At 34.4% G+C, this 17597-nt stretch overlaps 1 protein-coding gene across 1 annotated transcript; it reads right to left on the reverse strand.

The window, feature by feature from the left end:
* Window positions 1–461: 461 nt before the first annotated feature.
* On the reverse strand, window positions 462–15225 carry LOC128206323 (multiple epidermal growth factor-like domains protein 10). The gene is made up of 9 exons (XM_052908701.1): window positions 15088–15225; window positions 10822–12300; window positions 7044–7179; window positions 6374–6459; window positions 5833–5883; window positions 1830–1973; window positions 1242–1401; window positions 952–1039; window positions 462–774 (listed from the first exon to the last, which is right to left on the reverse strand). Exons 1-9 carry the CDS (start codon window positions 15149–15151, stop codon window positions 670–672), a joined length of 2313 nt encoding a protein of 770 aa, XP_052764661.1. The 5' UTR covers window positions 15152–15225; the 3' UTR covers window positions 462–669.
* Window positions 15226–17597: the final 2372 nt, after the last annotated feature.

Here is a 17597-nt window from a genome sequence, read left to right on the forward strand (position 1 = left end):
CTCCAAATACTTATAATTGGATATAAAAATTGAATACAAAGAATATAATATTATCAATACTATTCTATCTCAGATAGGTTACTGTATTTACAAATCATACTTTGTATCTGAAAGAAGGCAGAAATTTGTTAACTTATGTGCATTATTAAATGCCGACCTTTTGATTATCTAAACATTATATAAGAATAAAGGAATTCATTGTCCGTTTCTCAATAGGTTTATAATGAAATTTAAAAGCAACTAAGAATATTTTGTTAAAAAACACACATGTTTTAAGATGAAATAGTTGTATATCACGATTTTCTTGTTCATAATTGTCATGTTTATGATTGTATATGTTTTTTATGAATAAAAGGATCACCTCTTAGTGATTCCAAAAAGAAAGAAAAAAAAATTTCTTACATTGTTTGCTCTTCATTCATAATTGTTTGTGTATTGTGTAAAGGCACTTATTAATGAAAAACAACACCGGTTGGATACATAGATATTTACGTGCTCACTTTATTTTGGCAAGTAAGGTAAATCGCTCAGAATGGCCCAAATATTGCAGACAGACGACTCACACTGAATTAAACACATCATGTAGGTAACCTTACAAGCTCGTACATAAATTGCAAACAGTCAAATAATAAATAAATGCCATGAAAACCAGGATGAAATTAAACCATATCACATGTTCATGTTTAACTCTCGAAGAAGGTTGTCTATTTCCTCTGTATCAAGTTTTTTTTCATATTTTTCCATCACTCTCAGCTTCACCCGATTGATTTCCTTCTGTAAAACAAAACAAAACATAAAACAACTTTGCCGATTTGGTAATACAATCTTTATTCTTTGGCATATATAATTCATCTAATATATAATTATTGTGGTTGAAACCCCTTTTGCATTGAACTACATGTACATTTATACTTTTTGTAACATCCTCCGTACCCTTAGTCTTTTTCATACCTCTTGCTGTGCCAATTCCACCTGATTTTGAAAGTATATAATTTGCCAATCAATGAGTTCCTCTGCTTTGGTCTTCCTTCTCTTGACACTATTAACAATTACGATTATGATAATAAGGATCATAATAATATGATGTTATAACAGTGAACTGAAACTATTGCTAATTGTGACAAAAATTATCAAATAACGTGTGGATTCAAACTGTTAATGTTGAAGTTTACTCAATTGGTGAATATTTCATATATCGTAATTTTACAATGCAGTTGTTTGAATACATGGCAAATACTTACACACGTTCCTGTTTGTGTTCTTGGTAACTGCTCTTTGATGGTCCTGCAGTAGGCTGTGCCGCCATCATGATCTTGGATGGCGGGGGTAACTTTGATGACCTAAGGCTTTCACTCTCCGCATCTTCTTCATCTGTTAAATTTGGTATAAACGAAAGACCATCTGCGAAACAAAATAAATGTTGTAACAATTAAGATAAGGGAGGCAACTGTGTCAACTAGAATTATAGTCAGAGTCGATTTTGTTCGGACGTTTTAACTTAGACGAAGTATTTGAAGGTGAAGGATGTGAACAACGAGGCACCTCTAATTTACATTGGAATAACGACTTTATAGCAAAATCACCGTTTGGAAATAGATTAAGGTAAGAAATCAATATCGTTTTATGCCTTCTATATATGTATCTTAGCCTGTTACCAGCCTTCTTCAATTATAATCAATGTTTTCCGTTGGAGGATTTTGTTACTAAAAATAGAAACACAATCTGTATACGAGGCTTTGATTTGTTTATTTTATCTAAGAGATTCCCTTTCATGTATCAGACGACGTTATGTTTTATATATCAAATTATAATGTTTATCACGAAATTACCTGGCTCATCAGAGTCCATTCCACCTACAACTCCATTGAAACTGGCATCAGCATGTATAGATACAATTTTATTGGCTTGATCTGTAGCTTTCTTTAGCGTGTCAGTACCCCACCCACTCTCTCTCTCTCCGCTGGAGCCTTTCACTGTTATGACACAAATTAAAGTATCAATAAAGAGTTTGAATAAACAAATTTAGTGTTCCTGGCCAAATTTTAAGCTTTACTCTGAATCAAAAATAACCTTTTCATTTAAACATGTATATTAAGTTGTTTTATGAATAACAAATGCATTGAATTCATTACATCTGTCATGCTGAATAAATTTCAAAATATTAACAATAAAACTTTTTAAATATACTACTCAAAATTTGCTAAGCACCAAAAAATGCCCACACCACTATGACGTATGCATTTAATATATTTGCGATATGCTTATTGGATACGGTTTGGTGATGTATTGACATGATTACCAGTGTACACTTAAGCGTCAATAACGGGTAAATCATTCGTGCATGGCATGGAAATGATGTACCCCTCGGTTTTCACGTTTTTTAGGTGCATTGAAAACATGTACTCGAAATGTGTAGGGTATTTAATCTTCACTTCAACTTAAAAATCTGAAGTTGTATGAGTTAATTATGGAAAACGGAAATGTTAGAAGATATTTGTCAAATGGAGAAATGTGGCGGGCAGTTGGGATGGTGGAACAAGGGGCTACCCATCGCCAGGTAGGGGAGGCCCTTGGTGTGCACCATAGAGTTGTCACCAGGGCCTGGGCGAGGTTTCTTCAGTATGGTACACCACTTAGGAGACATGCTGGTGGCAGAGAAAGGGCAACAACTGCAGCTGAAGACCGTTTTGTGGTTATTCAGGCTCGCAGAAGTCGTTTCGCGACAGCGACACAGCTTCGCGCCGACCTCCAGAATGCATCAGGGGTCAGAGTTTCTACTCAAACCATTCGATCTAGGTTGCACGAACGTGGTCTTAGGTCACGAAGAGCGTGTATACGCATTTCGCTTTCTCGGAACCACTGCCAGACACGATATGATTGGGCCTTGGATCATGTTGGTTGGCGTCGAATTGATTGGCGACATGTACTCTTCACAGATGAGTCCAGGTATTGCCTTGATTACACCGATCGGCGTGCAAGGGTGTGGCGGAGACCAGGCGAGAGATTCCATGCGGCAAACATTGCTGAACATGATCGCTATGGCGGCGGCTCCATTATGGTCTGGGGCGGGATCAGCTGGGATGGACGCACGGATCTCGTGGTCCTTAACCAAGGTACACTGACTGCCCAGCGGTATCGAGATGAGATCCTGGATACCCAGGTGAGATTGTATGCTGGTGCAGTGGGTGATCAGTTCATTTTAATGGACGATAATGCCCGCCCCCATACTGCGCATATTGTACAGAGGTATCTGTACATAGAGGGTATAACACGTATGGACTGGCCAGCACGATCCCCTGACCTCAATCCCATCGAACACATGTGGAATGAGCTACAGGTTAGACTTTCAGCACGTCAGGTCCAACCAAGAGGTCTCCAGGAGCTTGGTGTTATGTTGGTCCAAGAATGGAACAATATTTCACAAAGAACCATCAGGAACCTTATAGGGAGCATGAGGAGGCGATGTGAAGCTGTTATTAACAGCAACGGGTCACATACCCGATATTAATCCTATACCAGCTTACAATATTCCTTTTTTAGCAAATTTACAAAATTTCACATTCAATCAATTTTTTTTATTTTCAAGGGTCACCCTACTAAACTTCTAAAAAGTCACAGAGAACAAAAAAAAATCCTTTAAAAACTGTCGACATCATTAAATAAATCATCTATCTAAAAGTATAAATACTTTTCAAAACTGTATTTCAAATGTAGTATAAGGTATACATGTGTATAGTTTTGGTGCTTAGCAAACTTTGAGTACCTTGTTATCTCAGCCTTGGCATTTTTTCGCATGTTCTGCCATTTAACACTGATTTCATCGCCAGTCCGAACAGCACACCCCAGGGCAGAACATTTGACACCTATTTCTTCCCATTTTCTTTTCTTTTTCTCATTAGAAATTTTATCAGTAAATTTGTTAGTCAGCATTTCCCTTGTATCGAAGTCTCCCATACATTCCTCTATAATCAAAGTTTCACTAGCTGTGAAATTAGGTTTTTTTCTCCTTTTTTGTTTTTCAGTATCATAAGCAGAAGACTTTGTGATGTCGGCCATCTTGGATGCTGAATGATGGTGACAGATGAATTATGGGACAGGAAGTTGGATTTGATTGACTGTTAAGCATTTAACGCTAGCGTTACTAAACGGCAGCGTTAAATAGCTATGAGCAACAATAATTAAACTGACCGTTAAGTAACAGTCAGTTATGGATTTAACGGATGGTTAAGGTAACGTACTGTTAAATTTAATTGAGGTTTTGAGCAACCGGCCTCAGATGGTCGTTTTCTCGCGATGAGGGCAAACATGTGGTCAGTTAATGTATGTAGAAACTATTTTGAGAAAATCAGTCAGTTAATGTAGTTGAAACTATTTCTAGATTATCGTAAATTATCTGTTCTAAGAATGGGAATATGATTGTGCCTTTTCAATTATTATTGATAAATAAATGTTATTTATGTTTTATGTAAGTATCTGTGTAGAAATAATACTAGTGCTGATATGAATGCTTCGCACTCTTTGGGTGTTTTACAGGTTAAATCCGAACTACTTTGCTTCATCAAAAGTATTTATAACTCACTGCCGTATAAGGGAATGTGTGTTAGAATAAATTGAAAGGCTAATGTCCAAAACTATGCCAAGAATACACCGGAACGAAGCTTTTACGTGAACATCTTATTAGAAAAGTATACGCCTGAATAGTATTTTGTTTTTGTATAGCAGGCAAACCATAGTATTTGAAGCATTAGCAACGCGAAACCTGGGATACAACTATTTTTACTTTCAGACAATCATTTTTGTTTCTTATCTCATAACAGTTTTATTAGAAATACACCATTTACAAATAAGCGTGCTTCATGGTCACACAAGGTTATAATAACAAACCCTGTAGGCGATGGTACACTTGCGGTCGGTAATAATTTCTAAAATATCTTGGTCTGAACTCAGAGTGAATATCAGTATGTTACCTTCCTACCAGAGCATCCATTGTTTTGACCCACACTAATCTGATAAATATAACGATCAATAAATAGTTATATTCTGCTAAAAATAAAACGCCGGAATACAGAAATACAGCGCGAAATTGCCGAACAAGCAAGAACTCATACTCGGATAATCTATATTTATGGTTTCGACGTCATTCAGCTACTAAACATAGAGCGCATTGAGACAAAAAAATGGGTTAAAACGACATGAATAGAAGTAGTTTTTTAGAGTTTGCGGTCTTAAGACTACCTGCGCGCATGCGCAGATAGTCTAAAAACCAATGTTATCATAGTAAAAAACATATCTTAACGTTTTAACATATCTATCATTCTTCGTATTTATAAAACTAGCAGACATGATATTGATAGGGTATCTGACTGAGTCAGCTAAAACTGCATCATTACAACCACTAGGAGGAACCATCAGATATCTTGTTCAAGCATAAACATGTACAGCTTCAAAACTTTGTATATACTTCAGTCCCCATAACTCTGCCCATTACAGAAGCATGAGACTATTAGACTATTTTTGCATGAAAGGTTTTAAAACATATATTACAAATGTTGGAACGAGTCGTTCGTGTAGACTTACAAAATTATTTTAATGACTCGAAACATTTTTGTAATTTGTGCAGTGTACATGGATTACCTCGTAATGCAGTTAATTATAAACTAAACATAGCGCTGATACAATAAGTAAGCGGTTGTAAACATATACACCGGTGGAAACATGCTATAAACACATGTGCTCTATCTGTTTGTGTACATGTTCATGTTTTATGAATATTTCCCCCGATATTCTTGTAGTAGGCCCTCTCATCATTGTAATACACCCTGTTGTCTTCACCTTCGATGGTCAGCTCGGACCTTGGCTCCGAATCGGGTATTTCGTACTCGGCTGTAACGAAAATGATGCTGATTATTAACTAAGCATCTAAAACATTTAGTGTGGAAGGATGCAAGTATTAACAATGCTCTCGATCTCATACATTTTGGCCAACAAAAATAGTTTGTACTACCGCGCAAATTGATTTAAGATAGTCTTATATAGGAACTATTATATTTGCTTATGATAATTATTTGGTTGTCCAAAACATTTTAGAATACTCTCCATACCATTTTAACTTTAAATTTTAAAAGAATTCAGGCGCCAAAATGAGCACATTCAAATCATTAATGTATCTGAAAAGGGTATACCCTGATACCTGTGGTATTCAAAGGCAATGCTTTGAAATGTACCAGGAAACTCAACTGTAGTCACCGTTATCATTGCTTTTGATAAAAGTTCAAATAATAAGGAATAACATGTTGTCACTGAAATTCTGACTATTATGTATAGACTATACACTGACAGTATAACAAAACTACAAGGAACAAAATGTGTATACTCGTGCTCGCAGCTGCCAATGTTGTGTAGGGTTCATCTTGACTTCTTCCTGGTGATATATCCTCATACGTCTTCTTGCTCTCCTTCCTGTATGGAAAATCAGCAGGAAGATGTTAAACTATGAATTAGATGGGCATTCCAGCGTATTCGCTCTAATTTAATATTTGACAACGATGTAATACAGAAAAGGGTTAACTGGACCGGTTAACACTTCTAAATACCAAACAACTTTTACGCAAACCGTAGGCGACATTATATGTTTGTTCCAAAGTACTGATTCAATATTCAATTTGCCTATACAACACAATGCAACTTGACAAATTTCACCGCCATTAAGGCATGTGTTTATAATCGAACATCCACTTCGTATGTGTCCCAAGTAGTGAAGTCGATACAGTTATTGACTCCAGAACCAGAGGTAACGAGTTCAACGATTTGCCTTCTTTCTATTTGACTTTTGCATATCCCTATCTTTATATCATTAACAAATATTGATTCTTAACCGTCGTACATTAACATATTTTTAAAATCATTAGAACCAAAAACTTTATAATAACAATCGAAAAATAAAAATGATAAAAACACAGCGCTAAAGTTCAGTATTACCGAAAACATAATATAGTGTAATTCTTTATCACTTTAACGTGATGATTTCATTAGGAAATATTTACCAAATAATCCCTTTTTTCTTCAATACCAGGACAACCACCACTAGCGCTACGACAACACACACGCCAAGCACACCACCAACCGCTCGACCGATCACAGAACCAGAGTTAGTTTCTTCAGTTTGCTGGTTACGGCCATCTAAAACCCATGATGAAATCATTAATAATCTAGAATAATGAGACGTTGTTATAACGTTTCCTGGCACAATGTAATCGACAATGTGATCGACGGCTGCTGCAATGGAAGAATAATATTTGTTCTTAACAAGTATTCTACACACACCAGTCTTAAAGACTAATAAGTGATACGAGGTTTCCTTTTTTGAATAATTTCCATATTACGAATAGAAAGTTTTTATAACAAATGAACATGAAACCATATTTAAGTATTGGTTTTCGGATTTTAACACGCGTACAGGCGACTTTTGGAATACCACATTGTACGACAACTGCAGTCTGTTGCGTGAAAATGAGAACCGCTTGAAAAGATAATACATTTTGGCTAACTTCATGTAAAGACCATTGTCACATAAGAAGTTCGTCAACACGAAAATAAATCGTCGCATGTTTTCTATTTTAGCATTTCAATAAGAAAATCGAATTGAGTTCCGTATTCCTTGTTTGAAGTTTCATGTGTTTTATAGCACGGTAATACCCAAATAACGCTTAAAAGGACTAATATTTGTGCAGATAGAAGTCGGTGTAGATTAATGTTGCATTGTCATTTCGTCGAATATCAAAGCATGTTTAAAGCACTCTAAACACTAAGCATTGCTTAAATAGATAAGGCATTCTTACAACAGATTAATGCTACATAATTATTGTCAAAAAAGAAGAAAAGGAAAGTTCACCGTTTATATTCATAATTCGCGAATTGAAATGGAATGAATGACCATATCCTTATTCCGTATTCGGAGTTTGCTGCGTCTTTTACCAATATAAGCTCTAAGCAACGCTTGAATAGACAATGCTTTGTGTACACCAAGTTTGCGTAGTTTTCTATCATCAATGTTCATCGTTTATGTCTATTATTCGCGTTTGAATAAAGAATAAGGTAGTCGTTCCATATTCCTTTTTGGGCTTTTGCTATTTTCATTCTTTTGGATAAATGGCCTATCTTTGTGTTCAAAGATGAAAGAGGTTTTACTCTTTTGTTTTAAATTATTCCTTATTCATTTTTAATGTCTTAATAATATATATGTTACTACTTAAATCAAAAAGAAAACAAAACGTAGAGAGAAACTTTTCACATGCGCCCTTTCATTAGAATAACTGCATTCGAAGAAGTGCTCGTACAGCGTTACGCCACAAAATGTGTTTTAATAAAGTACCATGGAGCAGCTCCCTAACAAATTAATGGATATAGAAAGTAGAATCGAATAAACAATCTCGCACGCTGTTTCGGGGTGTTCGATCATAATTTAAGGACCAGCAAGGCTACCAAGATCATCATTAACGCCTACCTATCAATACCGGAAGTTTACATGCAGTGTCGATAAAGGTAAACAAACGAAGTGATTATCGTGAAGGAATGTTACTTAAACATCTTTTTGTACTGGTGATGACTAGGGTAATTCAAGTATAGAATCTTGTTAAATTGTTTCTAGTCTTGACATCAAGTATATATACGTTTGGAATTGTTAATTAAATTTAGTGTTATCAAAAGACAAAATAAAACACTAGGATCATGATTTAGCCTTAGGTTCAAAATAACTTAAACAAATTGCTCTTTAATGTATTTCTATGAAAAGGTGTGTTTTTTCTTTTTCTGTTTTTGCTCTTATTTTATACACACAGTTAAAAAACGAAATATGTAAGACGCAAATCTACTGAACGGAACAATAAATGGTTGACTAGGGATTCTGATTGCCATGACCCCCGAAAATAGTTACAATTGCTTTTATTACCGTGAACATTGTCAATCGTTTCAGCTTTGAACACTGATACAATATGTCATGTGTTTGATAAGTTCTTCGGAATAATTTTCTTTTAAAGTGTTATTAAATATTACAATTTATTCTAATCGAGAGCAAGAAATCTTTACAATACATATCAAAGTAAACATCGCGCCATTTCTAGGGTAACAGAGTAAAATTTGAACAAGGTAAGCCTTGTTCTTGTATTTGGAAGTGAATAAGATGTACTTAGGGGTGAAGAAGGGAATTGTTGTTTGATTCGCATATGATGAATATCTTATGCTGGCATTGTTAAGTAACAAACAGAAAAGACTGACGCTTATAAATATATGTTATAACAGAAAAATAGTGATTGTGTTATTTGTGACATTGTGTAATAATATATGCTATGCACTAAATTGTTAAGGAATTGCCAATGCAGTTTTGATAGAATGGGTATAATTCTGATCACATTTAAGAATAACATATTAGGGCATGTCCAGTTACATTATAGACGTTGGTATATACTTATATTCAACAATGATTTCATCATTCTTAATTGTTAACCGGTTTGATCTATATTTGTACATACTATTGATATATTCACCCAAGAACGAATTATACAGTACTACAATTTTGAAAAGAAACGTCTACTAGAAGACCTGCAAATCAGTAGTCAAGTACCACGTAAACGAAACAAACGCTTTTAATAACTTTTAATAAATGAAATTCACCTTTTTAAAAAAAAGAAACTAGAACATTATTACAGAAACATGAAGTCCAAAAAATTAACTTGTTCAATGCAATTTAAAAATCTTTAAAGCTGCACTCTCACAGATATACCATTTTTACAACTTCTTTCTTTTTGTCTTGGATTACCCACATTTTGGAATAAATATCTGCAAACCAAAGATATAAGATTGCTGATAAAAATCAGATTTTTATATTTCTGTTTGAAAATGTTTTATGGCTTAAACCGTTTACTAACGGTTTAAGAAAAATGCATATATCATCAATTTTTGAACTTGACTATAAAATTTGCTATCTAATGTTTTGTCAGCAGTCTTATTTTACTGGTTTCCATGGATTTTCGCAAAAATGGGCTCATTCCAAGACAAAAATAAAAAAGTTGGCAAAATGTTCAATCTGTGAGAGTGCAACTTTAAAAAGATATAAACGAGGACGTCAGGCAGTAACAGTGAAACACTTCCTTCGTCACCGTCAACTGCACAACGCTGACTTTCGACCAGGATTTTAAGGATTAAACTTTTGTCGAGGTATAAATAATTACGGGGATGTTATATGCAACCATTTTATGGTTTTAATTACAAATTAAACCGCCGATACCGTCATTTAAGTGCAATCCGTAATTATATTTGTTACCATGGGAATAAATTTTGCATTTTGCGGGATTTTGTTATTACTTTATGCCTAAAATTATATTGACGGATAGCTTCCATACAACGAATATATGTGTTAATGTTACCAAAGATAGTGTCTATGTTAATATGTTTACCAATACAGTATATCCATATAATATTTCGTTAAAGTCCTATTAATACCTCACTATAGTCGTACACGGGATTTGAACCAATCCCGTATACGTTTATAAAACAATCAGGACACTTGATACATCCGTGTGAAATACAAAACATTGATTATTAACATAATACGGTGTGTTTTTAAGATCTCATGCAACATTCCGAATACGTACACTTTGAATACGAACATAACCTATGTAATATTCGATATATACATTTTTCTTTATGCTTTTACAACAAATACCATGATATATCAATGTGTTATTTTCAGTTCAGTGGAAATTTTACTGTTGATATCGGTATTTTGCAAGCTATTTTTTTAATAAAATTCTTTTAACTTTGTACCTGAAAAGCATCTTTGGCCAAGGTATCCTTTAGTGCATCCTCCAAGACATGTACCTTCTAGATCACATATTGTTCCTGAACTATTTCGACATCCTTTAGAACACTCCTGATCACATTTAGCTCCAAAGTAACCGTCACTGCATCCGTTTAAGCAAACGCCACTCTCTCGTTCACATTTGTTACCAAGACAATACGGACTACATGTTTCACTACAAAAAATTCCAAACACTGAGTTATTTTTACAGCTTTTACAGGCACCTGTGTATCTATCACATGAAGACAAATAACACTCATGATTGCATGTTAAATTACAGTAATTACCAAAAGCGGATACCGAAGAACAATTATAACATTCACCTTTGATATTGCACATTTTATCTGTACACTTGTCGTTGCAAGATAAACTGCAGATTTGTCCATACTTAGATTCTTTGCAACGGGTACAAGCGGTGTTGGACTCACATGATACACAGTTCGCAGGGCAGACCTCGCATAATCCATCATTTTGACGACATTTATTACTTTCACACATCTGTTGACATTCCATGTTGCAACTGTTACCGTAATATCCCGTTTCACAGGACAAACAGCTACCATTTGAATAACAACGTGAATCAGCACATTTACCAGGGCAAGTAAAGTTGCAATATGGTCCGTGATAACCACGACTACATGAATAACATGTATGTGAAGAAACATCACAGGTATCATTACAGTTTATTGGGCAAGCTTCATTCAAACAGTGGCCCTGAAGGTGATCGCATCCGAACTCACAATTGCATTCAAATTCACAATGATGCCCATAATACCCTGACACACACGACTGACAATTACCTTGATTGTCACACACATCATAGCAAGTAGACGAGCACGTATGCTCACATTGACTTCCATATTTTCCTGTACCACATGCAGTGCACACGTTATTATTGCAAGACAAACAGTCTGTTCCGCAAGGGAGACACTCTCCTGTTACAATATCACATTCTGCATTGCCATCGCATTGACAAAAGGATTGACACGTATCACCGAACTTTCCTGTTTCACACAATGAGCATGACGGGAAATTTGTACAATCGGCGCAATAATTGCCACATTGTGAGCGACACGATGCCCCAAAATATCCTTGTTTACACAAGCAATTACCACTAATACCAAAGCAAGTGGAAGGAACACAATGGTCTGAACATTGTCCATCGCATTTTTTTCCGTAAAAATTCGTAAGACAAGAACAAAAACCATTAGAAGTATTGCAGGTTTCATTAACACACCCTTCCGCACATGTTGCAATACAGGTTTCACCCCAAAAACCGTCTTTGCATGAGTCACAAGTTGACGGATTAGAACACGTTTTGCAATTTGGATAAGTACAAGGTTGACAATTAAACTGGTTTGGATAGAAGCCGTCTTCGCACTTAAGGCATGCCCCAGAAGACGCACTGCCGTCACATTCAGTACAATTGGAATCGCATTGGGTACCTTAAGATAATATAAAACATAAGTATGACTTGAAAAAGTCAAAACAAACAATTTAAACAATTTAATTGTTTCAACGATATCAACCTGATATACCTCTGGGAAAATAAATAATAATCCAATAAGGTGACCTTACTTTTTTATTTTTATTAATTGCTTCTTTTTTCTTCTGTTTGGAATTGCCAAGCATGTTAATCCGTTTATTCATTCCAAGTAATCACAAAGACAAAAAGTATGAATAAACATAGTTTACATGTCACATCAAGAAATAAAATATGAAAAGTATCTTAAGTACATTTCACAAAATCATTAAAAAAAACGCATGACACATTTTTGTTTGAATAATGTTTTGGAGAACAATAAGATCGTAGTAGAAATGAAATAAGATATTAACATAAACTGATCTCCGTTCGCTTACAAATTATGTGTTATGATACAGTATGCTATTTGGCTAAGGACAACATTTAGAGCTTTACACTTTTTTAAGTCTATTTTATATGCCTTGACAATATATTTAATTTGTTTTAAAGTTATGTTTTAACCACAATTTTTGAACACGTCATTAATTCCAATAAGAGTTCCAAAAAAACAGATAGGTAGGGACATTGTATGAAAGAAATGTTCGTAATCTTCTACTCCGGAACAACTGATACACAGAGGGAATTCTTTTATAGTCCAAGAAAATAAATTTAAGTTGGTCAGAACGAACTTATTAAGTAATTTTATTTTAAATTGTTTCACTTTGTTGTCAACGACTGATTTATGTGTTATACAATACCAAGATTTCCAATTAATATTCTCACGTGTGCGCTAATTCAAACAGGTGTGCAAATAGGGATTTTCAAAATTGTGTTTTATGTAGATTATGTAAATGTCTTTTAATATTCGTAAAATCATTAAGAGCTAAGTTTTTGCATGATAGAAATGAGTTTGTATTTACTTTTGTATTCATTGATGTGTCAGTTGTATGTATCTGCCTTGTAGGTCAAAAGTTGTGTCTAAAATATTAGTTCGTAACTTATTTTAAATTAGTACTTGGCAACCTTTACTGCTTGAATTTCCTTAACAATTAATAAGTGTACAATTGATCAAATATGTTTAATAATTTGTTTAATATCTTCTGTAAAATGCATTTCTTGTAATAATACAATGTCGGTTCTCTGGGGTTTTAACCATTCAATTAAACGTGCACGTTTTTTTTCTCGTAATTCTTGAACATTAAGCGATAACAAATGTACGGTATCAGCACGAACCATTTTAAATTAGAGATGCTTAATCATTATGTAATCTTGTATAAAAAGAATACCAATATAATGCGACTTTGCATTTTGAAAGAATTCCAAAATACTAATTGTGATCTGTCCTATAGTAAAAAATGCTTCTTAATGATCATTAATCGGCCATTTAATTCCCGGAGTGAGACCGTAACGTAGTAACCAAACAAGAAATACAGCTCGAGTTCAAGCTAAAGTGCTTTCGATTCTGGTCAAACACATTTAGCATGATTTCAAGAAATTATAAGTCGATCTGGGGCGACCAAAATGGTTTTTTTCAATGGTATACACTTATTCACTAGTTTTCCATTCTTTTGCAGAAAAGCCATTATAAAAAACTACGGTTTATGCTTTCTTGTGGTGTAGGAAAAAAGTGAATGTGCTCTTGGGTATATGATTTTAGTCTGTTTAATCAGATGTGGTATGTTTGTGTCTAAGTCCTACAATACTTCTGCAGAAAACAAAAGGAGTTAAACTATAAACGGCATCTTCGAAAATTCATAGATAGGAACCTGAGCCAATACTTGTTTAGAATAACAAAAAATCAGCATTTTATTTTTGATAAAATAATTTTGAATGGTTTATTATTGTGATGTTATATCCAATCGTGTTCAGTGTATCTCGGTATTATATAAAACAACTTAATGAACACACACTCTGTTATCACTTATGAAACAGTGGACAGATATTGTGTAATTGATATTGATCCATATTAGAATTAACCACAACAATGAATGAATATGTAATAAAATGAGCTCTATGTATAGTAAGATGAAAAGAGTCAGGTTAGAAAAGATCGAAATTTGTGTTGTTTTAAACAAACTCGGTATGTTTTACATTTAGGTTTTTATAAAAGACAACTTCCTGAAACTTAATACATACAGTATAAGCAGTAATGACGGAGTGAATTATTTATCCCTCCTGTGAAGCTCTGACTTATTACCAAGCTATAAGAACAGAAAGAGAAGATGCCTGATATCAGAGGATGTAGAATGTTACGAGGAGGAAATAGGACCGGGTGTTTTTATGGGAGTGATTTTTCAAGAGAGGATTAAAAGAATAGTTTCCATTTTTCGCATTGAACAATATATATGTACACTGCGTTCCACACGGAAATTCGTAGAAGAGCTATCATGAACTATGACTTAAGCTAATAACTTCAAAGTATTCATAGGAACATGCGAACATATCGTCGAAATACTTCTTATTATGGAATAAGCGAAACAAACAAGGATTCACTGCCGCATAAGCTAAGGCGACAATATGCCACTACACTAACAAGTGCATCATGGGCATGTTTATATTGGCTGCAGAGCGATTGATAAGTTAATTACTATTTACACTTTATCGAACTAGATCGAAGAGATGGGTGTCTGTGATATATAAGTTGAGTTAAAGATTACTTAAAGTGAAATTTCAACATGCTATCAAAGTATTAACATATCTCTTCAGTACAAAACTGATGGAAAAAATTGTATCAAATTCAAAATGATTGACAATATAATATTCATCTTACCACCGCACAGATAAAATCCGAAGGACACGAATACTACTATTTTCAAAAACACTTTGATCTCCATTATTCAGCTTAAAACCAACACATTTTGTATAATTCATATGTCCACAATGTTATGTTCAAACCAGGAAGTTCGTTACAGCGTATTATATCATTTATGAAGCGAGTGAAAATTCATTGATCGTAAATACTTGTATGTTAACGATACGCTTCACATTAACAATAAAATTGACTAAAGGTCTATGCTACTATTTAGTCTTACATGACAAAATTACACCGACATGTCCTTATGTTCGACATGATGCGTTAAAAATCAATTTTTGATATCAATGATATTTTTAACGGTTTTTATTTTCAAACGTCTGATTTGGGGCAAGGTCAGCAGTTGTTTACTTTCATGTACCGCATTGGAGAGTTAAACATCTAAATACTCCCGGTTAAATATTGCGGAAAAGTAATATGTCGGCCAGCTTAATCTAAATACAGCAATGTAGCGTGTCAAAAAGTCACAGTTACGGAAGCAATAAATGGAGGCCTCAGCAACCCCTATAACAACAACGGATCCCCTGACGTTCTCAGTACTGCAATAACTTAAAAAAACTTCAGTATGTCACTTACCGCATATCAAATTCAATAACTAGGCGCAACCATTCTGCACTTGTGACGTAAGCGACACACACAGCAAGGCTGGATTCAGGCAAAGACTTTGGATTGGTTAATGGCGCCCATGAACTGCATACATCATACAAAGCCGCCAAGCGTGACTGTGGCGAACACCCTGAAAAATGCGAGAATATCATAAATCAAAAGTGTGTGATGGCTTACATTCTGCGGCTGAGCTTGATTAAAATTTGCTCTGGTGGCTGCCGAGAAGCAGAAGGAGGAAACTCATTAGCAATGAGATGACAGTGAAAATAATATCAAAATCGGATGAAATCTTATCAAAATTTGTCAACGCTATTTTATAAAAGCGTTTGTGCCGAATAATAATTCAAATTACAATAAAAAGTTCGACATATATTTAAGTAACTTTGATCAAAATAAAGAATTTCTATAACTGGACTACTACGTTGAACAGGTACAGTGCTCGTTCAAGTCATTAAAGTGGGTAAAAGACAATAGAATAGAACATATTTCAAATTAAAATGTAATACCTGGCGGTGAGGGTATGTTATCTGCTCTACTTAATTTCATGTTGGCACAGGACAAGTATCCTGCTAATTGGAAAGCCAGTTTACTGATCCCGCTTTACAGCCAAAACGAAATTTAAAAAACCAAACCGCGTATCGATAGATTTCTGATGCCATATTTTAGTTCAATACTGTAAAGGGTCTATATAACCTTTCATTAACATTATTTAATTTAAACCAATACCAGTGCTTTCAGATAAAAATAAGGTGTGACACTGCTGCATTGAACCTGCATGAGACTATGCATCATTGATTTCTTAGAAGCAATCGCAATCTTTAAATCCGTCATATAAGGAGGAATGCTGTCAACTGTATATAACCGTCTTTAAACTGGAACATAGCAATCTATGCTGCTCGGTCTTTTTGACCATGGGAGTTAACTCATTTGTAGATGATATTTTACTTGTATCATTATTTCTCTTGCAACTTGCAATGCATGGTTGAATTAGCGCATCACAACCTTAATGTGCATTTAATGTTCATATGTCATGAGAATGAGGCAAACCAAGTGAAACTGTGTGAGTCTGTGCTGGATTCGTGTACCATTGATGCCTTTACTGAACTAATAAGGTATCCAATTGAGGAACAGTGTGTTCGCATATTTAAACTAGCGACTGAGAACGATGGTGAAAAATTAAATAATGTCAGGGTGGCATATTTCCTGAAACAAGCATTAAATAGAAACGTGGCGAGTGTGTTATAGCTTAAATAAAAAAAAAAAATTGACATTGTGTATTTAATGTCTACTGAGCATTAATTATTGCAGCTATTGTTCTGTTTCACTGTAGTATATACATGAGCTTGTTGATAAAATATGAATTCAGTTGCATGTACGTTATTTCTATGACATGCACACTCTAATTGTTTTTGTTGTTGCGTAAATGCTTTATTTATCATTGAAATATGTGTTGTAAATACGTTCTGCTCTTCATTATTGGAGGAAATAAAAGTATATCTATCTATTGAGTGGAAAATTGACAATTATATCCACTTATTTGCATAAGGAAACAATTAATACAATAGCCTCATATGACATCGAACTGTTGAAAATATATATGACCATGAAATTTTAATATCGATACGCCTAAACATTTCATTTGTCAAAAGGATATAAGGTTTCCATATTAGAGCGAAAGTTGAATTTATGTACTTTATTTTCGAATGTGGTAATTAAAGCAAAATTTATTTCTACATTCACTGTTGTCATTACATGTAATTTTACCTGATATATGCAAACTTCTGTGTACAGTTTGGTGGCCGAAATTTCTGCTCCCTACGTCATTTTTGCCGTCGACGTCAACATCACCAGTCGGCGTCATT

This window comes from Mya arenaria, chromosome 10 (assembly GCF_026914265.1).
Source record: "Mya arenaria isolate MELC-2E11 chromosome 10, ASM2691426v1".
In the NCBI taxonomy this organism is placed as follows: domain Eukaryota; kingdom Metazoa; phylum Mollusca; class Bivalvia; order Myida; family Myidae; genus Mya; species Mya arenaria.

Coding starts and splice junctions, on each gene's coding strand:
- LOC128206323 (XM_052908701.1), bottom strand. CDS start 15,151: ATGGAGATCAAAGTGTTTTTGAAAATAGTAGTATTCGTGTCCTTCGGA. Junction 12,301..15,087: donor CGGATTTTATCTGTGCGGTG/GTAAGATGAATA, acceptor TATTATCTTAAG/GTACCCAATGCGATTCCAAT. Junction 775..951: donor TGGAATTGGCACAGCAAGAG/GTATGAAAAAGA, acceptor TTTGTTTTACAG/AAGGAAATCAATCGGGTGAA.